Below are 24938 nucleotides of genomic sequence, written 5' to 3' on the forward strand. Positions count from 1 at the left end.
CTCATCTTAAGCCTTCGATATATATTTTCTTTTGTTATTAATGTTTTTTAAGAAACCTTTAAATTTTGCTCCGGAAAGGTAGTGGGCCTTTAACCCATGGTAACCAAATAATGATAGTGTTTCATATAAATCTGCTGTGGAATGGATTATCCAAATAATTTTACTATAACCAATTGCCTGGCAGCCATGCACTATATACATTTGTATGTATTTACATAATATTACACCCATAACACATTTCCTGGGAATCAAATGCGGTTTGGCCTAGTTTGTAAGATAGGGCATGTTGCCCTAATAGAATTAAAGTAACAATTCAATTTTCTGTGTAACGAGTTTCCACTTATCATTAAATCTCTCGTATAACGCTGAGTTTTATGGTGCTTCCAGCAGTTCTACAGCGAGGGATGTGGCGAGGAGAAATATTGTTACACTGCAAACCCGAGCTTTCAATGTCATGCATTAAAATCCATAAGTACTATGATTATCTTCAATATAAATAATGTACTAGTAAAGAGTGTATCCATAAAGTCGGTAGGCTATATGTTCTGGAATAGTCAGTTTTGTACGAATATGTCTAAATTACGTTACATCGCGAGTGGTCCTGCGCCACTTAACGCAACGTCATAATACGTACATGGCCGAGCTATTTATATATATTTCAATTTTCACTGAAGTTGGACTCAATGAAACTACTTAAAAATCCGTTTTCATTTGTTCATGAACTTGGGTATCTTAACATCGGTTTTCGCGCAAGGAAATATTTTATCTAGACCTACTTTTGCCTAAGAAGCGTACATGTAGCTTCCTACTAGGCCTAAGTGTAGATCTAAACATCGGTGGTTTAGAAAAAAGTACAAATATTACGAACAGATTTCTACAATTTTAAAAACATTTTTATGAACTCTCGTTCTACTGACTCTTGTGTATCGTTCGAGTCGAGCAACATTACCTACCGAAGAAAAATAAAATGTGCCATGACCCTGTGTGACGTGTGCCGAAACTACGTTAGAACGTCACAGTTACAAACAAATGATGAAGCCTAAACGGCGATAAGAAATACTATATAAAAGTCAATGACTATTGATTTATCTTTAATCAGTTGTTTAACTTGTATCAAGGCTAAAGGCTACACAAACCACTAGAACCTTTCCGCTCCCATCACGTTACATGGTGACTCTCCATTTTGAATCGAAGCGGGAGACAATAACAACCGTATCATACAGTCTAGACATCTCCTTCGGCGGACCATTTTTGCAATCATTTCTTACCAACTTCTGTGCCAAAGAGCCGATATTGAACCGATTCAACGTCTACGTTCAGTGCCCAAAAGCCGATTTTGAGCCGATGCAGGTGCTTCAAAAATCGACATCGCATTTTTTAATTTTATTCATAACTATTCGGTAGCGTGATATACCCTCTTAAGAACGATACCTTTTTGACGTCATATCTTGTAAAATGATACAGTTCATTCAATTTGTTTCAAGAGCAACTCAATTCATCACCCCATGAAATCGATCAAAGCAAGATTCAATTCTTAAGTGAAGTGCGATAGAATAAAAAAAGACACTTGATAAACGTAAGGATATAAGTTCAGACGGTGGAAGGAGTAAATATCCCACTGGTATCCCCTGTTACAAGTCCTGCAGACTCTACATGTGGATCGAAGGTCATATACAATTTGTAATTACATTACGTCAGTTTAAATTCGTGCTGATAGTTCTCCAATGTCGAACATTTTGACACTGGATATATTATTCAATAATATTACTATACTTCTATGTACAGTGTGTGTTTCTATGTACAGTGTGGTGTGTACAGGTGTGTTTCTATGTACAGTGTGTGTGTGTGTACAGTGTGTGTTTTGTGTACAGTGTGTGTTTCTGTGTACAGGTGTGTTTCTATGTGTTGTTTGTACAGCGTGTGTTTCTATGTACAGTGTGTGTCTGTGTACAGCGTGTGTTTCTGTGTACAGTGTGTGTTTCTATGTACAGTGTGTGTTTCTGTGTACAGTGTGTGTTTCTGTGTACAGTGTGTGTTTCTGTGTACAGCGTGTGTTTCTGTGTACAGTGTGTGTTTCTGTGTACAGTGTGTGTTTCTATGTACAGTGTGCGTGTACAGTGTGGGTTTCCATGTACAGTGTGTGTTTCTTTGTACATCGTGTGTTTCTGTGTACAGTGTGTGTTTCTATGTACAGTGTGTGTGTACAGTGTGTGTTTCTATGTACAGTGTGTGTTTCTATGTACAGTGTGTGTTTCTGTGTACAGCGTGTGTTTCTGTGTACAGCGTGTGTTTCTATGTACAGTGTGTGTGTACAGTGTGTGTTTCTATGTACAGTGTGTGTTTCTATGTACAGTGTGTGTGTGTGTGTGTGTGTGTGTGTCGTTGTGTGTACAGCGTGTGTTTTGTGTGGTGTGTGTGTGTGTACAGTGTGTGTTTCTATGTACAGTGTGTTGTGTGTGTCTGTGTGTACAGTGTGTGTTTCTATGTACAGTGTGTGTTCTGTGTACAGCGTGTGTTTCTGTGTGTGTGTGTGTGTGTACAGTGTGTTTCTATGTACAGTGTGTGTTTCTGTGTACAGGTGTGTTTCTGTGTACAGTGTGTAGTGTGTACAGTGTGTGTTTCTATGTACAGTGTGTGTTTTTTTGTACAGTGTGTGTTTCTATGTACAGGTGTGTGTTGTCTGTGTACAGTGTGTGTTTCTATGTACAGTTGTGTGTTTGTGTGTACAGTGTGTGTTTCTATGTACAGTGTGTGTTTCTGTGTACAGTGTGTGTTTCTGTGTACATGTGTGTTTCTGTGTACAGGTGTGTTTCTGTGTACAGTGTGTGTTTCTGTGTACAGGTGTGTTTTGTGTACAGTGTGTGTGTTTCTATGTACAGTGTGTGTTTCTATGTACAGTGTGTGTTTCTGTGTACAGTGTGTGTTTTCTGTGTACAGCATGTGTTTCTGTGTACAGTGTGTGTTTCTGTGTACAGTGTGTGTTTCTGTGTACAGTGTGTGTTTCTATGTACAGTGTGTGTTTCTGTGTACAGTGTGTGTTTCTATGTACAGTGTGTGTTTCTGTGTACAGTGTGTGTTTCTGTGTACAGTGTGTGTTTCTGTGTACAGTGTGTGTTTCTATGTACAGTGTGTGTTTCTATGTACAGTGTGTGTTTCTATGTACAGTGTGTGTTTCTGTGTACAGTGTGTGTTTCTATGTACAGTGTGTGTGTGTGTACAGTGTGTGTTTCTATGTACAGTGTGTGTGTCTGTGTACAGTGTGTGTTTCTATGTACAGTGTGTGTTTCTGTGTACAGTGTGTGTTTCTATGTACAGTGTGTGTTTCTATGTACAGTGTGTGTGTACAGTGTGTGTTTCTATGTACAGCGTGTGTTTCTGTGTACAGTGTGTGTTTCTGTGTACAGTGTGTGTTTCTATGTACAGTGTGTGTTTCTGTGTACAGTGTGTGTTTCTGTGTACAGTGTGTGTTTCTGTGTACAGTGTGTGTTTCTATGTACAGTGTGTGTGTACAGCGTGTGTGTGTGTACAGTGTGTGTTTCTGTGTACAGTGTGGTGTTTCTGTGTACAGTGTGTGTTTCTTGTACAGTGTGTACAGTGTGTTTCTATGTACAGTGTGTGTTTCTTGTAGTGTGTGTGTGTACAGTGTGTGTGTACAGTGTGTGTGTGTACAGTGTGTGTTTCTGTGTACAGTGTGTGTTTCTTTGTATAGTGTGTGTTTCTATGAACAGTGTGTGTTTCTATGTACAGTGTGTGTTTCTGTGTACAGTGTGTGTTTCTACGTACAGTGTGTGTTTCTATGTACAGTGTGAGTGTACAGTGTGTGTTTTTATGTACAGTGTGTTTCTATGTACAGTGTATGTTTCTGTGTACAGCGTGTGTTTCTGTGTACAGTGTGTTTCTGTGTACAGTGTGTGTTTCTATGTACAGCGGTGTGTGTTTCTGTGTACAGTGTGTGTTTCTATGTACAGTGTGAGTGTACAGTGTGTGTTTTCTATGTACAGTGTGTGTTTCTATGTACAGTGTGTGTTTCTATGTACAGTGTGTGTTTCTGTGTACAGTGTGTGTTTCTGTGTACAGTGTGTGTTTCTATGTACATGTGTGTTTCTGTGTACAGTGTGTGTTTCTGTGTACAGTGTGTGTTTCTATGTACAGTGTGTGTGTGTCAGTGTGTGTACAGTGTGTGTTTCTATGTACAGTGTGTGTTTCTGTGTACAGTGTGTGTTTCTATGTACAGTGTGTGTTTCTGTGTACAGCGTGTGTTTCTGTGTACAGTGTGTGTGTGTACAGTGTGTGTTTCTATGTACAGTGTGTGTCTCTGTGTACAGCGTGTGTTTCTATGTACAGTGTGTGTTTCTTGTACAGTGTGTGTACATGTGTGTTACAGTGTGTGTTTGTGTACAGTGTGTGTTTCTTGTACAGTGTGTGTTGTACAGTGTGTGTTTCTGTGTACAGTGTGTGTTTTCTGTACAGCGTGTGTTTTTTTAGTGTGTTTTATGACAGTGTGTGTTTCTATGTCAGTGTGTGTTTCTTGTACAGTGTGTGTGTGTGTGTTTTATGTACAGTGTGTGTGTACAGTGTGTTTCTATGTACAGTGTGTTTCTGTGTACAGTGTGTGTTTCTGTACAGTGTGTGTTTCTGTACAGTGTACAGTGTGTGTTTTATGTACAGTGTGTGTTTCATGTACAGTGTCGTACAGTGTGTTTCTGTGTACAGTGTGTGTTTCTACGTACAGTGTGTGTTTCTATGTACAGTGTGAGTGTACAGTGTGTGTTTTTATGTACAGTGTGTTTTTATGTACAGTGTATGTTTCTATGTAAAGTGTGTGCTTCTGTGTACAGCGTGTGTTTCTACGTACAGTGTGTGTTTCTATGTACAGTGTGTGTGTGTACAGTGTGTGTTTTTATGTACAGTGTGTTTTATGTACAGTGTATGTTTCTATGTAAAGTGTGTGCTTCTATGTACAGTGTGTGTTTCTGTAATGGCTCAGCAATCTGATGCTGCGGATGACCAGTGGAACTACTGGCGTATGGCATTGTATACGCGGATAATTCTTAGATCAATGTCAATTTATCAAAAGAACTTAATAAAAACCAAAATGTGGCCGATCTAGGAGCACTCAAAATTATCGGATGTGCATAAATGCTTAATTCTTTCAAATATTCTCACGAACTCGCATTTATAGACAATGGCGAAGTATCACCACTTTTCGCGGCCAAAGCCCTACGACACATATTTTATGAAAAAGGTTGGCTCTTTCTGAGGAACATGTTTATTGGGAATAATGTTTATATTTTGCACACACAGGCTTTTCTCTTCCATATCTTACTTAACATCACAGTTTGAGATTCCAATTCAATTTATTTTGGTATTTTGACGGCCTTGTAAGATGGGGGGGAAGCAAATTAAATTAGTTTACGGAAGCGATAAGTTTTACGAAATGTACAATTTTATTCAAGTGGTTCAAATAATTATAACAAAATGTTGCCCTCAGCCAGCAATCAGACGGTCGACTTTGTCCTTTGTCGTCTGTTCGTCCTTGAACAATATTCAGTATTCTGAAACGCATTCATTTGAATACGATAAATGGGTTTTAAGAACAAAAACACATAATTTTGTTTGGGATATTAATTAAGCTAATATTAGAGTCGTTATGGCCAGTTCCGGAAAACTTCTGATCGAACATCTAAAAAGCTTACAGTTGGTAGTAGACTAAATGTTACACCCTTGTGCACACGGAGTGCACTACGTTTAGACTACAGGTAGACAAGGAGTGCACGAGGTTTAGACTACTGGTAGACACGGAGTGCACAACATTTAGACCACAGGTATATTCCAATGAAGTTTGTTTTTATCCTTTGTGGCCGTCTTGTAATTTAAACCATTATTAATGTAATGATATCTATGTTCTGCGGTATTTAGATTACAAAACCTTCCAGAAATTCACCTTTCAATTTCGTTCTAGGGGTCTGGCACTTGTTCGTAAACAGCATTGGTTCTCCTATTTTTAAAATACAATGTAAAAGTTTCCCTTTATCTTATCGGTTTGTGACTGAAGCGGACATTTTGAAAAAAAAATAAGTCCATTATCTATTTATTTTGTGCTCTGTGAACGTTCCTCTATCCGGAGCGCTTCAGTTGGTCTTGAATTATGCATTTAAAATTTTAAAGCTGCTTAGAAAATAAAATTGCTATATGGTAACCATTTTGAATGTATCAATGGCTATCTTCTTGTCTCCCGCATTTGGGAGTGAAAAAGACGTCCCCATAATAAAATTACTTGGTTTTTTCTTCTGATTTCAAGGTATCAGTAATACGATGCTCTAAAGACTAGCGCGGAAATCCCTCGCTGTATAATTAACTCGACTTAATTGTATGTTTTAGGTGTAATTTATAATTTGGTGGATTGACCTGGCCACCATTTCATTAATAATCTGTCTTTACCACGGAAACATTCGGTAGGTTGATGGTGCTGTATCTCCATAACTTATTTCTCAATCAATGTAAACAAATACCGCTTGTTAAAGCTTTAGTTTCCAAGTTAAATATGACGGACCGGAAGTGACGTTATTTTTAGTCATGTCAACATTTCATTTGGCATATAAGCTCTACTAGATCGACTAGGTTGCATTTCGTTTGATTGGTCGGTGTAAGGGGTCTCATTTCGTTTGATTGGTCGGTGTCAGGGGTTACATTTCGTTTGATTGGTAGGTGTAAGAGGTCTCATTTCGTTTCATTGGTAGTGTAAGGGGTCTCATTTCGTTTGATTGGTCGGTGTAAGGACTCAGATTTACTTTTTTATTGGTCGATGTAAAGGGGTCACATTTCGTTTGATTGGTCGATGTAAAGGGTCGCATTTCGTTTCATTGGTCGGTGTAAGGGGTCGCATTTCGTTTCATTGGCAGGTGTAAAGACTCACATTTCGTTTCATTGGTAGGTGTAAGGACTCACATTTTGTTTGAATAGTCGTAAGGGCTCACATTTTGTTTGATTGTTCGCTGTAAGGGCTCACATTTCGTTTCTTTGGTCGGTGTAAGGACTTACACTTCGTTTCTTCGGTCGGTGTAAGGGCTCACATTTCGTTTCATTGGTAGGTGTAAGGACTCGCATTTTGTTTGATTGGTCGATGTAAGGGCTCACATTTCGTTTCTTTGGTCGGTGTAAGGGCTCACATTTCGTTTCTTTGGTCGGTGTAAGGGCTCACATTTCGTTTCATTGGTAGGTGTAAGGACTCGCATTTTGTTTGATTGGTCGATGTAATGGCTCACATTTCGTTTCTTTGGTCGATGTAAGGGCTTACACTTCGTTTGATTGGCCGGTGTTGTGGGATTTCGTTTGATTTTGTGTGTCCTACTGAGGTCACAACAGCATCATAGTAAACAATTCAACTAAGTAGTATATAAATAGCTAGGCTTTATTTGTTACGTTGTACAATTCAATACCTGCCATGACGTCAGAGAAAACATCAAATTACTAACAAAATATTCAAGAAACCTTGACGAAAAAACTTAAAATCGTAAAGCATTTGGAAGAGAAAGCAAACAAAAGCCAGATGCCCATAGTAACCCAATTCACTCACCTGATAACGCCGAGATAAAGAAATTGCGAACGTCATATTTTTATGCATTTACATTTGGTTTTTGTTCGAAAGTTGGTGAATGCCATGTACATCAATGCGAAAAGTACATAACATACTTTATCATTTAAAGGGACAATTTTTACGCTTTGCGCAAACTGACCGCATATAGACATCGCGTGCAGGTCACAGCAATAGCAACCACTCCATTAGAACTGAGTTATTTCCTATATAAACCCAAATTCCAATGCATGCTGTGACTAAATTGTGCCTTTAAAACTCATCTATTTTCAACAGCTATTGTCACCAATAATGCTGGAAAAGTTGAGCACTCCTTCAACTGATGGATGGCGTTAGACGAAGTCACATAGGCGTTAAACTGCGAAACCAGTGACTAGCTAATATTGACCTATGGCTAAACGGACGACGGACACTTGCCATTACACAAGCACATATCACCTGGTGCTATAGCAACTTTACGACAAAATGTTGTAGTAAGTATACGTCACTCGTTTCCTGTCTCAACACTGTTCATCCATTGTTCATAAGTTGACAAATAGGACACATCCCTGACTGAAAATAGATAAATCTCTGTTCATACAACGTTCATCACAATGTGAATTGTTCACGACACCTTTCTTTGTAATGGGTGTGATCAGCCCGGATATTACGTCATCAGTTGGCCTTGGCTTCCTGTTCGGAAACGCGGTAACCAAGGTAGGCTGCCCGAAACTTGTCACTGGCCACGATGTAGGGAAGGGGATAAAGGGAGCTACTAGCCTTACAGGCGAGGGAGGGGATGATGATGGCGAGAGTGGACACGGTCGTACTGTCCGTGAGAGCTGACCATGCGCCGAGGATTGCATATGGTCCGAACCCGATACACATGATCCCCATAAACGCCAAACAAATCTGTAATGATATAAACAGATTAAGAATAAGTGTATCTATATTTTACATGTTTGTACATGACTTAGAGGCAAATCAAGAAGCAAATGTTCTAAGTGTCTTGCCAATGTGCAAGAAATTCTTGTGTACACCCTTTCTTTAAATAACAGGGTTTGCTCCATACGTTTAACACTGCTTCCGAATGATGTGAAAGGCAGATAAGTCTCAAGAGAAGATCAAAAGGTGCTTGATATTTCAACCATTTCCAATGCTTGTCGGATACTTACCCATGCCTGCTGTCTCTCTGTGAACCAGTTCTTCGCGTCCGGTTTGGGGTCGGCCTTGACCTGAACACTCTCCCAGTACACACGTGACTGGTACAGTCCGTAAAACGCCATGACAAAGAGAATGAGGTACGTGATTACCATCGCCTGCATGTACGTAATGTGACTCGCGTCTTTCTTTAACCAGTTGATGCCGCAAGCGATCCCAGACGATTCAACATCATAGCTGTGAAAGCAGAAAAACAATGTACAGTGCTAATGCGAAAAACGAAAGGACTTAGGCCTACTTGCATGCACTCATTCGTTATCAAACAATTAACTGTTAAATAGCATAAAGTGTAAGGAAATCAGAAGCATGATCATCATCACTCAACTATATACATAACCCAGATGAATACTACCCGTAATAAGCATCTTGATATTGTAGTACAGCTCACCTGTTCCAGCCAAAGAGAGGTAGAATGGCCCAAAGAGCAGCGTACATCCAGCATAGCATGGCAACAGTCCACCAGGTGCTGCTGGAGATGGTGTCGTCTGTAAACAATACAATGGGATGTCTTGGGTGTGGATTTTTACTTTGAGAGCGGAAATATGTACTACATATACAAAATATGTCTATTGCAATGAAGGCAAAATACAATGAAACAATATTCTAAAATGATGTGACCAAGTTTTAAACAGTACAAAAGGAAATTCATGAACTGCAACAAGAAGAAATCTTCCTTGATAAAAAGTAAGAAGATTGAATTGTGACTACTGCTCTTGACTCTGGTCTCATAACAATCATTCCAAATATTAAGCCGTTCAGCTCTTTAAATGGTCGATTAATGTATTCCTAAGCGTGCGACTTACAGAAGTCTTTTTTGCAGCTGGCCAGGTAATGTTCTATACACACGACTGGGATGAATGTGGTGGCCGCCATCCCACCAAGAAAGGACTCTGTACCATATAGTTGACAGCCTAGCTCACCGAACAGCCATCTGCAAGTAATGTCGTATTTAGAATTCTATGGACATACATTTACTGGAAAACCAAGTCAGTCAACATTCATTTACAAGTAACATCGTGCATCAAAACTGTGTGGTCATGTTTTAAATGAAAGGGCAACTGGCAACCCATATCGTCAAAAAGATAATTACAAAAAATCGTCATACATAAGAACTCATTGTTGCAGACCCCCGGTTAATTGGAATTAATTAGAACTGAACAGCAGATAACAACTCGGTCGCTAAAAGGCCAGCTACAAGTAACACCGTAAGCCTACTCTGCGGTTATGTTTTCGAAAAAAAAATATATTAGTATGCAAACATCATGCTTTATTAGAGTCAATGGGACAAGGACTTTATTTGAGGCTGACATTAAGTGTATTTTGAAATGTATTAAATATATACTACTTCACTGTTCACTATGATAGGTAATTGCAGCTAGACATATAGTCAGTTGACAGTTCTGGTTCCTTTGGTGGCACTTTTCGCCACGATATAGCATGGCACCGTGTTACTATGAATACCTGGTGGGATTATTGAATTCAGCTCTTGTTATCAACGGAAATTATAAGTTTGCTACGTACTCTTTGTGTTACTAAACGTGTTTTCCATCCATAGACCGATTTGTCTTACAAACTCACGTTTCGTTGATTTAGGTGGTGCTTGCCCATTTTTCAACTGTCTTAAATTTGATTTCTCAATTTTGGTATAACGCTACTGATTACCCATGCCTTTGTTTTGCGTAAAGGGTGACGCATAAATACCAACATTCTATTGAGTTCCGGGTTTTATATAGATAAACGAGTTTGTATTCATCATTTGCTTCACGAATAGAAATCTAGTAGTTATGTTGTTCTTTCAAGCGCAGCTCTGATTTTGGGATGCGGACGACGTGATCGAACATTGTCTAGATTGGGAGTGCTGTTTGGTGCCTGTGGCAGTATGCTTCGATTGGTAGTGTCACTGCAATGTTTGTAAGAGTTTCAATTATTACTGGGAGACACAACCCATATTATTATATATACCACAGTCTCCCGAAAAAACAGACATGCAAATGCTACACGCAAACCATTGCACACAGGAAAGGATATAACCAAAAACAAGTTAGCAAATGCTCTCCACACTACGCCACGTTAATCAGACCGCAGCCTATAGTGTAGGTTGATTATGTGGGTTACCGACTTTGAATGCTCTTATGTTTTATTATTATCTAGATTTCCTTTCCTGTTCACAATCGGCAGTGTAACCCAGCTCTATATGTACTAATTTGCTTTTGATCTAACCTCAGAGAGAATAGTGTCATCAGTTCCGTGACAAATGAGCTCTACTCACACTACACAAACCTATTTCCTTGTTATTAGCCTGAATGTCGTGATTCTTAATCTCTTACGGCTAATCTCTTCAAAGTATTGGAGCATTATACCATCGACAGCAAACAGCAATACTGCTCTCCACTTCCGAAAGACGTTTTAGTGCACTTTAGGAAAACCGTATAAAGTTTGGTACGTAAAGGTCGTTTTCACTTGGATAAAAGACAAAAAACTATCTATAAATTCCAGACTAAATGTGAGTATTTGATAGAAATAGGTGCATGGGGACGAATACTTTTAGGGTAGGAGTTATGTTCAAAACTTCCACAATCACTGTATAATATGAAATATTCGTATGTTTCGTGGTTAGGAGCTTTGCTATCATTCGTGGGTAAAACTATTCATGACTAGCCGACGGAGTAATAGTGACAATACTATATAAACAAAATTCGTCGTTTTTATTTTCGTGGTTTCACAATAACCACCAAAACATCACTTAACGAACATTTCATGTTACACAGCAAGTTCTCAATAATTTTGTAGAAGAAATGAAACATTTCATAATTTGATACTAAACACATGAAATATGTTTGCATAATACCGTAGACGGGATGTAATACTGAACAAGTAACACTAATAGAAAGAATAGGTAAAATGGAATAGAGACATATCAGTGGCAGTCACTCCAAACCAGTCACGCAACACACCCTCCAACGGCCGCCGCATCTAACCCAGACATAGTCACAGACATATATGCTTCCCTTTCAAAGTAATTCAGTTTTACTTTATACACCAATTCCCATTACACCACAATAAAGCTGCGAAAGACTAATAAGAAGCAATAACATCGCGCAGACCCATCCTTATTCGAACACAGACAAGATCAAATATCTATTAGGTTTTTGTCTGGCTAGCAAAAGCAGAACGTTAACGCTCACCACCAAATGGTTCCGGGGTCCAGTTTGAACATTAAACTATCCCCTTTACGTACAGAAAACTAACATAATTGTACGTAGAACACCAAATTACGTGAGGAAAACTGACATAATTGTGCGTAGAACATAATTGTAATGCACAAACTATGTTTTCACACTTTCTACTCGAATCATCACACCATTAAAGACAATCATCAACAACATGACGATCTAATGTAATCATTTTTGAAGAACCATTTTTGTGTTGTGTTTAATTTTAAAGTCTCTAAGTGTTTTCGATGGATATTTTCTGGCTCGTCGGTACTTGCACAATTATCAATGTCATTACAATTTGGTGTTTTGTTTGAAGATAAAATCGATTCGTGTCAAAATATTATTCTAACGCAAAAAGTTTTTAACGTTTTTGGTTAAAATGGTTTCAAATTATGAAAATATGCGGAATAAGGTCCGTATTGATTCAGATTTTATCTCGAGATTTTAACTTTTTAACTTTTAAGGCGTGCTTTAGTAACCATATACTACCTCATAAGATACATTGCATCTATATATAATTCAATTTTGCTTGTTACGAGCATTTTCATTGGCTTAAAAATTACTTTATCAGCCCATAAAGGAAAAAATGGCGTCGCCGTTTATGACGTTGCTTCTGATTGGCTGGGATGACGGCGTAATAATTTCATAGAAAAAATGAATTTTGAGTATTGAAGAGATAATCTTTAGTAAATTGAATTATAAGGATTAATTTGAATAGAGTTTTTATGTTATGGAGAAATAACACAAAACTCTAAGTGTAATATCATAATTCGCGGTTTATTTAGAGTCCAGATTTTTGTGTTATATCTCCATAACATAAACAATCTATTCAAGTTAATCCTTGAATATCTACACGGCACGATAGCAATGTATATCCTTGTCGCTGACCCAGTTACTGGGGACCAGCGACATTCCTTGTATCATTTTATCTTGTTATAGATACCAATACAATTATTGTTGTAGGAAATGGATTGTCCTCTATCAGATTGCTAGAGCACGGGATTTTGCCAGGAAGGATAATTACCGTGTCGTTAACCGAGGTTGTCCAGATTCCGGGACCACACTAAGAGAGTCTATAAGACCATTCATTAGTGCTAGCACACCATGGTAACTCATTATACTTCATCAACCTGTCCATGCCGACCTAATAATCCTTTACGGTATCACTACTTTGTGTCAAAAGGACGTGGTCGTTTGTAAGCTCTCTGATGCCTGCAGTCTTCCGTTGGTTTCAATTGGCACTTCGCAGGTGCAGCAACATTGCTGCCAACTCATGATCAGAGGCTACATTGCATCACACTTATGACTTATGTGCAGCAAGTTACCGCAGCAATTGAACTGGCTAGTGCGGCTTGTTGCACCATTTTGCACGATGGCAACTAGAGCACCAATGATCGTTACCAACAACAACTGCCAAATATCTCTATCAAAATCTTCAATACAGAGACTATATATCACAATTACCAACAAAGCAGCACTACCACCACTTCCATCACCACCATCACCACCACTACCACCACCACCACTACCACCAACACCACCACCAACACCACCACCACTACCACCACAACAAACATCACCACCACTACCACCACCAACACCACCACTACTATCTCCACCACTAACACCACCACCACCTCAACCACTACCACCAGCAATACCACCACCAATACCACCACCACTTCCACCACCACAACCACTTCCACCACCACAACCACTACCACCACCACCACCATCACCACTTCAACCACCATCATCACCATAACCACCACTTCCACCAGCACCACCACCACTTCAACTACAACCACCATTATCACCTCCACCACTACCACCACTTCCATCGCCAATACCACCACCATTACCACCATCACTACCACCACCACCACCACTTCTATCACCACAACCACTACCACCACCATTGTCACCACCACCACTTCCACCACCACCACTTCACCACCACTACCACCACCATCACCACCACCGTTACCACTACTACTACCACCACTACCACCACCACAACCACTACCATCACCATCGCCACCACAACCACTACCATCACCACCACCACCGCCGCCGCCACCACCACTACCACCATCACACACCACCATCACCACCACAACCATCACAATCACTTCCATCACCACCACCACTATCACCATCATCACCATCACCACCGACCCCACTTCCACCACCACTACTACCACCACCACTTCTAACACCACAACCACTACCATCACCATCACTACCATACACCACACCACAACCACCACCAGCACACCACTACCACACACCACCACCACCACCCACACCACCACACCACCACACACCACCACCACCACCATACCACCACCACACCACCACCACCACCACCACCACCTACCACCACCACCCCACCACCACTACCACCACATCACCACCACCACCACCATTACCACCAACATCACCACCACTACCACCACTACCACCAACATCACCACCACCACTACCACCAACATCACCACCACCACCACCACTACCACCAACATCACCACCACCACCACCACCACCACCACCACCCCCCCCCACCACACCACTACCACCAACATCACCACCACCACCACCATTACCACCAACATCACCACCACTACCACCACTACCACCAACATCACCACCACTACCACCAACATCACCACCACCAACATCACCACCACTACCACCACCACTTCCTCCTCCACCACCACCAGCACCACCACTACTTCACCACTACCATCACAACCACTACCACCACCACCACTACCACCACCACACTACCACCACCACCACTACCATCACCACCACCACCACCACTTCAACCACCACCACTTCTACCACCAACATCACCACCACCACTAATACCACCACCACCACCACCACCACCATACACCACCACACCACACATACCACCACCACCACCCAACACCACACACCACCACAACCACCATCAACCACCATCACCACCACACACCATCACCATACTACCACCATCACCACCTACCACAAACCACCAGCAGCAGCAGCACCACCACTACCACCACCCACCACCACCATTGCCACCAACATCACCACCACTACCATCACACACCACTACCACCAATACCACCATCACCACAATTACCACCAACATCACTACCACCATCACCACCACTACCACCACTACTTCCACCACTACCATTACAACCACTACCACCACCACCACCACCACCACCACCACCACCACCACCACCACCATTTCCACCACTACACCACCACCACACACCACCACTACCATCACCACACTACACCACCACCACTACCACCACTACCATCACCACTACCACCACCACCACCACTACTACCACCATTACTTCCAACAGTAACTGAAATATACAAATTATTTAGTCAACAAAACCGTAAAAAATACCACCACCAACGCCAACAGTTACTAAAATATACAAATCTAATAGTCAACAACTACAATGTACACGTACTGTCACCAATTCATACCCAGCCATCACTGCCTCCACTACATGATACAGAAGCCTTACCAGCCTTCTGTTCCAAACCCTCATCACCGCCACGACATAAAAAACACGACATGAGAGTTGATTAGAGTAGACTACAGGATACCAATTCAGCTTTTAATAAGACAGACCGATGGATGACTAATTAAACAGACATATGTAATGAAGTCGGCATATCTCTTTACAACAATAGCTGCCCAAATATATTTTTCATATTGGAACAATCACATAAAAGAAATTTACACTGATGTTGTCCACGTTCTCATTATCGGCTTTTATAAACGTCTCCCCTACTATACTGGTACAGAAACATCGTTCACATTGTCAAGTTACAATTTAATGACGAGTGCAAAAGAGTAGATGTCACAATTATGTATATAGAACGTTATAATTGTACCTGACAGTCCCTATGAGTGTTAATGACGACTAAATTTAGTATCTTTTATTTTCTTCCTATCTGACATCATTCTTTCTAACGTTTCTAACGACACCACCTCACTTTTGGCGTTCCGTTAAGCGCTCACCCCTGTGAGGTAGGCTCTGAGTGTTGTCCTCTGGTCGAGACACACCATAAAATTGGTAGTTTCTGCTCCTGCTTAGCACTCAGCATAAAGGGAGTGGGACGACTGGTTTGTCCGTTGTCAGTATAATATACTATTTGGTGTCTTCAATGGCACACTTCAGAGGGATTTCACTATAAAAAGGGCAAAAGTTCCTCTGATACAAGAGGACACAACACGAATATACCGCAGTCTCCAAAAACACACACCCGCACTTCATACACGCAACACACGCATACATGGGCTGTTAACATGCAGTTAATATAATCAAACAAACAAACAAACAAAAAGCTCATGTTATGGTTAAAGATCACAACTAAAATACCCACTCAATTAAAATCGGATGACTTACTGTCCCTTGAAGCTGGATAGTCCTGAGAAAGGGAATGGCGCACAAACGAGGAGGTTGGCGATGGCCATATTGAGTTGTAGGATGTGGCGAGGAGAGCCGATTGGAGACTCCCGCATAAACGTCAGTATGGTGAAAGCATTGGCTAGTACTCCGGCGGACCCTGGGAATGAGACAGAAAGCTGGAATAGTAAAGTTTGATAAGTAAAATGTTCATTACCCAGACTTTATACTGTAAACTTACTTTCGCGGTGACTTGATTTCGCGTTTTCGTGTCTATAACTACTTTACCGCAGCGATTTTTTTTCGCGATTTAGAGCGGTAAGACTCTCCTGTACTTGTGAGTAGCACATTTTCGTGGCGATTGTACTTGAAAACCCTTGAAAAAGCCTTGAAATCTGCTCCAAAAAATAGTGGGAACCCTGACTGTTGTTGTTTTTCCGTCGCCTATCTTATTTTTATTTATGTACCGGATATAAATTAGAGACGCACAATCCTCTTGTTCGCACTATATGATGTCTCAAGCTTCCTCACACGTCTTCTTATGTATATGTTTACGACTTAAGATGACTAAGCTGCCAATATGAAAACCAAGGAGTGTACACATAAAAATATTATTCATACGCAGTGTCGATCTTATTTTGATTACAAACATTGTTATAGGTTAGGCAATGATTCTCTGAAATGTGTTTGAAACATCGGTTCGTAACAGGTATCCGATATTATGGCTTTAGATGTATTTGCTGGATAATGAATAAATGTTTTTCTTTTGAGTTTTTGTTAATCGTGTATTGTATGTATGTCATCACAACCTTTAGCGAATATGATGTTTCATTGTTGTCTTTATTGGACTTAGTTGTACATGAAATATAATACATTTCGTATGATCTGACTACACAAACAAACCTTATTTCTTCTTCATTTCAGATATGTGGCACCGCGTCTCAGAAATATTGAAACCTTTGTAAATCATTTACGTTGATTAAGATGTATCGATAGGCATTTCAACGCCATGAAGGGAAGACTCATAAGAAAAACTTCGTTTTCCAGCACAATTTATTGGCTTGATAATATTGATCAAAACGCCACCAGGCAAACCACACACAGTCGACACGGAAACACTGTGGTAGAGCGGGAGATAAGAAAATCCTAAAAGAAAAACAATTTAACCCATCTTATTACGAAATATACGAAAACAAAACTCGGCATTTTCTTCAAAATAATTGTCCTTCAAACAGGTATGTTGGTGTTTCCTCGAAATTGTTATAATAGCAGATATGGTGGTTTGTTTTTGAAACCATTGTAACAAAATAAAGGTTTATTTTAAAACCTCATGTAACAAAATGGGTAAACATAGTTGCTTCTCTTAGATAAACAACAAATCTTGGTGTCCACTAAATAATGGTCTATGTCTGAACATGGAAAGAGCAATATTTTCTCTGCTTTTCAAAATCGACTATCAAAGATGGCTGCCTATGGGTCGTCTTGTTAACTGATCTGTCCCTTTGTTAACAAGTGTAGTCATGATGGGTTCTCTTCAAAACCTTAGTAACAAAATAAGGGTAGTCATGATGGCTTCTATTCAATACCTTTGTAACAAAATAAGGGTAGTCATGATGGCTTCTCTTCAACACTTTTGTAACAAAATAAGGGTAGTCATGATGGCTTCTCTTCAAAACCTTTGTAACAAAATAAGGGTAGTCATGATGGCTTCTCTTCAAAACCTTTGTAACAAAATAAGGGTAGTCATGATGGCTTCTCTTCAAAACCTTAGTAACAAAATAAGGGTAGTCATGATGGCTTCTCTTCAAAACCTTTGTAACAAAATAAGGGTAGTCATGATGGCTTCTCTTCAAAACCTTTGTAACAAAATAAGGGTAGTCATGATGGCTTCTCTTCAAAACCTTTGTAACAAAATAAGGTTAGTCATGATGGCTTCTCTTCAAAACCTTTGTAACAAAATAAAGGTAGTCATGATGGCTTCTCTTCAAAACCTTAGTAACAAAATAAGGGTAGTCATGATGGCTTCTCTTCAAAACCTACGTAACAAAATAAGGGTAGTCATGATGGCTTCTCTTCAAAACCTTTGTAACAAAATAAGGTTAGCCATGATGGGTTCTCTTCAAAACCTTTGTAACAAAATAAGGGTAGTCATGATGGCTTCTCTTCAAAACCTTTGTAACAAAATAAGGGTAGTCATGATGGCTTCTCTTCAAAACCTTTGTAACAAAATAAGGGTAGTCATGATGGCTTCTCTTCAAAACCTTTGTAACAAAATAAGGTTAGCCATGATGGCTTCTCTTCAAAACCTTAGTAACAAAATAAGGGTAGTCATGATGGCTTCTCTTCAAAACCTTTGTAACAAAATAAGGTTAGTCATGATGGCTTCTCTTCAAAACCTTTGTAACAAAATAAGGTTAGCCATGATGGCTTCTCTTCAAAACCTTTGTAACAAATTTGGGTAGTCATGATGGCTTCTCTTCAAAACCTTTGTAACAAATTTGGGTAGTCATGATGGCTTCTCTTCAAAACCTTTGTAACAAATTTGGGTAGTCATGATGGCTTCTCTTCAAAACCTTTGTAACAAATTTGGGTAGTCATGATGGCTTCTCTTCAAAACCTTTGTAACAAATTTGGGTAGTCATGATGGCTTCTCTTCAAAACCTGTGTAACAAAATAAGGATAGTCATGATGGCTTCTCTTCAAAACCTTTGTAACAAAATAAGGGTAGTCATGATGGCTTCTCTTCAAAACCTTTGTAACAAAATAAGGGTAGTCATGATGGCTTCTCTTCAAAACCTTTGTAACAAATTTGGGTAGTCATGATGGCTTCTCTTCAAAACCTTTGTAACAAAATAAGGGTAGTCATGATGGCTTCTCTTCAAAACCTTTGTAACAAAATAAGGGTAGTCATGATGGCTTCTCTTCAAAACCTTTGTAACAAAATAAGGGTAGTCATGATGGCTTCTCTTCAAAACCTTAGTAACAAAATAAGGGTAGTCATGATGGCTTCTCTTCAAAACCTTTGTAACAAAATAAGGGTAGTCATGATGGCTTCTCTTCAAAACCTTTGTAACAAAATAAGGGTAGTCATGATGGCTTCTCTTCAAAACCTTTGTAACAAAATAAGGGTAGTCATGATGGCTTCTCTTCAAAACCTTTGTAACAAAATAAGGGTAGTCATGATGGCTTCTCTTCAAAACCTTAATAACAAAATAAGGTTAGCCATGATGGTTTCTCTTCAAAACCTTTGTAACAAAATAAGGGTAGTCATGATGGCTTCTCTTCAAAACCTTTGTAACAAAATAAGGGTAGCCATGATGGCTTCTCTTCAAAACCTTTGTAACAAATTTGGGTAGTCATGATGGCTTCTCTTCAAAACCTTTGTAACAAAATAAAGGTAGTCATGATGGCTTCTCTTCAAAACCTACGTAATAAAATAAGGGTAGTCATGATGGCTTCTCTTCAAAACCTACGTAACAAAATAAGGGTAGTCATGATGGCTTCTCTTCAAAACCTTTGTAACAAAATAAGGGTAGTCATGATGGCTTCTCTTCAAAATCTTAGTAACAAAATAAGGGTAGTCATGATGGCTTCTCTTCAAAATCTTAGTAACAAAATAAGGGTAGTCATGATGGCTTCTCTTCAAAACCTACGTAATAAAATAAGGGTAGTCATGATGGCTTCTCTTCAAAATCTTAGTAACAAAATAAGGGTAGTCATGATGGCTTCTCTTCAAAATCTTAGTAACAAAATAAGGGTAGCCATGATGGCTTCTCTTCAAAACCTTTGTAACAAAATAAAGGTAGTCATGATGGCTTCTCTTCAAAACCTTAGTAACAAAATAAGGGTAGTCATGATGGCTTCTCTTCAAAACCTTTGTAACAAAATAACGGTAGTCATGATGGCTTCTCTTCAAAACCTACGTAATAAAATAAGGATAGTCATGATGGCTTCTCTTCAAAACCTACGTAATAAAATAAGGGTAGTCATGATGGCTTATCTTCAAAACCTTTGTAACAAAATAAGGGTAGTCATGATGGCTTCTCTTCAAAACCTTTGTAAAAAATTTGGGTAGTCATGATGACTTCTCTTCAAAACCTTTGTTACAAAATAAGGTTAGCCATGATGGCTTCTCTTCAAAACCTTTGTAACAAAATAAGGTTAGTCATGATGGCTTCTCTTCAAAACCTTTGTAACAAAATAAGGGTAGTCATGATGGCTTCTCTCAAAACCTTTGTAACAAATTTGGGTAGTCATGATGGCTTCTCTTCAAAACCTTTGTAACAAATTTGGGTAGTCATGATGGCTTCTTCTTCAAAACCTTTGTAACAAATTTGGGTAGTCATGATGGCTTCTCTTCAAAACCTTTGTAACAAAATAAGGGTAGTCATGATGGCTTCTCTTCAAAACCTTTGTAACAAAATAAGGGTAGTCATGATGGCTTCTCTTCAAAACCTTTGTAACAAAATAAGGTTAGCCATGATGGCTTCTCTTCAAAACCTTTGTAACAAAATAAGGGTAGTCATGATGGCTTCTCTTCAAAACCTTTGTAACAAAATAAGGGTAGTCATGATGGCTTCTCTTCAAAACCTTTGTAACAAAATAAGGGTAGTCATGATGGCTTCTCTTCAAAACCTTTGTAACAAATTTGGGTAGTCATGATGGCTTCTCTTCAAAACCTTTGTAACAAAATAAGGGTAGTCATGATGGCTTCTCTTCAAAACCTTAGTAACAAAATAAGGGTAGTCATGATGGCTTCTCTTCAAAACCTTTGTAACAAAATAAGGGTAGTCATGATGGCTTCTCTTCAAAACCTTTGTAACAAAATAAGGGTAGTCATGATGGCTTCTCTTCAAAACCTTTGTAACAAAATAAGGGTAGTCATGATGGCTTCTCTTCAAAACCTTAGTAACAAAATAAGGGTAGTCATGATGGCTTCTTCATGTCTCTTCAAAACCTTTGTAACAAAATAAGGGTAGTCATGATGGCTTCTCTTCAAAACCTTTGTAACAAAATAAGGGTAGTCATGATGGCTTCTCTTCAAAACCTTTGTAACAAAATAAGGGTAGTCATGATGGCTTCTCTTCAAAACCTTTGTAACAAAATAAGGGTAGTCATGATGGCTTCTCTTCAAAACCTTAGTAACAAAATAAGGGTAGTCATGATGGCTTCTCTTCAAAACCTACGTAATAAAATAAGGGTAGTCATGATGGCTTCTCTTCAAAACCTTTGTAACAAAATAAGGGTAGTCATGATGGCTTCTCTTCAAAACCTTAGTAACAAAATAAGGGTAGTCATGATGGCTTCTCTTCAAAACCTACGTAACAAAATAAGGGTTATCATGATGGCTTCTCTTCAAAACCTACGTAATAAAATAAGGGTAGTCATGATGGCTTCTCTTCAAAACCTTACGTAACAAAATAAGGGTAGTCATGATGGTTCTCTTCAAAACCTTTGTAACAAAATAAGGGTACATGATGGCTTCTCTTCAAAACTTGTAACAAAATAAGGGTAGCCATGATGGCTTCTCTTCAAAACCTTTGTAACAAAAATAAGGGTAGTCATGATGGCTTCTCTTCAAAACCTACGTAACAAAATAAGGGTAGTCATGATGGCTTCTCTTCAAAACCTTTGTAACAAAATAAGGGTAGTCATGATGGCTTCTCTTCAAAACCTTTGTAACAAAATAAAGGTAGTCATGATGGCTTCTCTTCAAAACCTACGTAACAAAATAAGGGTAGTCATGATGGCTTCTCTTCAAAACCTACGTAATAAAATAAGGGTAGTCATGATGGCTTCTCTTCAAAACCTACGTAATAAAATAAGGGTAGTCATGATGGCTTATCTTCAAAACCTTTGTAACAAAATAAGGGTAGTCATGATGGCTTCTCTTCAAAATCTTAGTAACAAAATAAGGGTAGTCATGATGGCTTCTCTTCAAAATCTTAGTAACAAAATAAGGGTAGTCATGATGGCTTCTCTTCAAAACCTTAGTAACAAAATAAGGGTAGTCATGATGGCTTCTCTTCAAAACCTTTGTAACAAAATAAGGGTAGTCATGATGGCTTCTCTTCAAAACCTTAGTAACAAAATAAGGGTAGTCATGATGGCTTCTCTTCAAAACCTTAGTAACAAAATAAGGGTAGTCATGATGGCTTCTCTTCAAAACCTTTGTAACAAAATAAAGGTAGTCATGATGGCTTCTCTTCAAAACCTTTGTAACAAAATAAGGGTAGTCATGATGGCTTCTCTTCAAAACCTTTGTAACAAAATAAGGGTAGTCATGATGGCTTCTCTTCAAAACCTTTGTAACAAAATAAGGGTAGTCATGATGGCTTCTCTTCAAAACCTTTGTAACAAAATAAGGGTAGTCATGATGGCTTCTCTTCAAAACCTTTGTAACAAAATAGGGTAGTCATGATGGCTTCTCTTCAAAACCTTTGTAACAAAATAAGGGTAGTCATGATGGCTTCTCTTCAAAACCTTTGTAACAAAATAAGGGTAGTCATGATGGCTTCTCTTCAAAACCTTTTGTAACAAAAATAAGGGTAGTCATGATGGCTTCTCTTCAAAACCTTTGTAAAAATAAGGGTAGTCATGATGGCTTCTCTTCAAAACCTTTGTAACAAAATAGGGTAGTCATGATGGCTTCTCTTCAAAACCTTTGTAACAAAATAAGGGTAGTCATGATGGCTTCTCTTCAAAACCTTTGTAACAAATTTGGGTAGTCATGATGGCTTCTCTTCAAAACCTTTGTAACAAATTTGGGTAGTCATGATGGCTTCTCTTCAAAACCTTTGTAACAAATTTGGGTAGTCATGATGGCTTCTCTTCAAAACCTTTGTAACAAATTTTGATAGGGTAGTCATGATGGCTTCTCTTCAAAACCTTGTAACAAAATAGGGTAGTCATGATGGCTTCTCTTCAAAACCTTGTAACAAAATAAGGGTAGTCATGATGGCTTCTCTTCAAAACCTTAGTAACAAAATAAGGGTAGTCATGATGGCTTCTCTTCAAACCTTTGTAACAAATAAGGGTAGTCATGATGGCTTCTCTTCAAAACCTTTGTAACAAAATAAGGGTAGTCATGATGGCTTCTCTTCAAAACCTTTGTAACAAAATAAGGGTAGTCATGATGGCTTCTCTTCAAAACCTTTGTAACAAAATAAGGGTAGTCATGATGGCTTCTCTTCAAAACCTTTGTAACAAAATAAGGGTAGTCATGATGGCTTCTCTTCAAAACCTTTGTAACAAAATAAGGGTAGTCATGATGGCTTCTCTTCAAAACCTTTGTAACAAAATAAGGGTAGTCATGATGGCTTCTCTTCAAAACCTTTGTAACAAAATAAGGGTAGTCATGATGGCTTCTCTTCAAAACCTTTGTAACAAAATAAGGGTAGTCATGATGGCTTCTCTTCAAAACCTTTGTAACAAAATAAGGGTAGTCATGATGGCTTCTCTTCAAAACCTTTGTAACAAAATAAGGGTAGTCATGATGGCTTCTCTTCAAAACCTTTGTAACAAAATAAGGGTAGTCATGATGGCTTCTCTTCAAAACCTACGTAACAAAATAAGGGTAGTCATGATGGCTTCTCTTCAAAACCTTTGTAACAAAATAAGGGTAGTCATGATGGCTTCTCTTCAAAATCTTTGTAACAAAATAAGGGTAGTCATGATGGCTTCTCTTCAAAACCTTTGTAACAAAATAAGGGTAGTCATGATGGCTTCTCTTCAAAACCTTTGTAACAAAATAAGGGTAGTCATGATGGCTTCTCTTCAAAACCTTTGTAACAAAATAAGGGTAGTCATGATGGCTTCTCTTCAAAACCTTTGTAACAAAATAAGGGTTAGTCATGATGGCTTCTCTTCAAAACCTTTGTAACAAAATAAGGTAGTCATGATGGCTTCTCTTCAAAACCTTTGTAACAAAATAAGGTTAGCCATGATGGCTTCTCTTCAAAACCTTTGTAACAAAATAAGGGTAGTCATGATGGCTTCTCTTCAAAACCTTTGTAACAAAATAAGGGTAGTCATGATGGCTTCTCTTCAAAACCTTTGTAACAAAATAAGGGTAGTCATGATGGCTTCTCTTCAAAACCTTTGTAACAAAATAAGGTTAGCCATGATGGCTTCTCTTCAAAACCTTTGTAACAAATTTGGGTAGTCATGATGGCTTCTCTTCAAAACCTTTGTAACAAATTTGGGTAGTCATGATGGCTTGAGGTTAGCCATGATGGTGTCTCTTCAAAACCATTTGTTACAAAATAAGGATGAGTGATTTAGTCTTCGAAATCATTGTATATTGGTTTAAGTCGATAGTAGATATAAAGATTTTTTTTCATGAAGTTACTGATACAAAATACGTCAGTAAACAATTCAGTTTCTCTTCTAAACGCCTGTTTTAGTGTCATATCTGGCTTCGTTGTCTGATTTGTCATTAATATATGGCTATTGTTATACCCCTTAAATAGTTTCTATATAAACTCCGTTGACAAAAAT

At 38.8% G+C, this 24938-nt stretch overlaps 1 protein-coding gene across 7 annotated transcripts in view; it reads right to left on the reverse strand.

Annotated features, from left to right (window-relative positions):
* Positions 1-7393: 7393 nt before the first annotated feature.
* The window catches only part of LOC138323113 (visual pigment-like receptor peropsin), a 28817-nt gene continuing 11272 nt past the window's right edge, over positions 7394-24938 (reverse strand). Inside the window, exons 1-6 of one of the 7 annotated variants that reach the window (XM_069267472.1) lie at positions 16728-17310; positions 16440-16599; positions 9598-9725; positions 9183-9279; positions 8749-8971; positions 7394-8485 (exon numbers count right to left, since the gene is read on the reverse strand). In XM_069267472.1, the coding sequence (XP_069123573.1) occupies positions 8249-8485; positions 8749-8971; positions 9183-9279; positions 9598-9725; positions 16440-16555 (801 nt within the window). In that variant the 5' untranslated portion in view covers positions 16556-16599; positions 16728-17310 and the 3' untranslated portion in view covers positions 7394-8248. Of the gene's footprint in view, positions 8486-8748; positions 8972-9182; positions 9280-9597; positions 9726-13033; positions 13522-16439; positions 16600-16680; positions 17311-24938 lie in introns of those variants that run through there. The other 6 variants (XM_069267471.1, XM_069267474.1, XM_069267473.1 and 3 more) reach the window with 6 other exon arrangements.

The sequence above is a fragment of the Argopecten irradians genome, chromosome 5, assembly GCF_041381155.1.
Source record: "Argopecten irradians isolate NY chromosome 5, Ai_NY, whole genome shotgun sequence".
NCBI lineage: Eukaryota > Metazoa > Mollusca > Bivalvia > Pectinida > Pectinidae > Argopecten > Argopecten irradians.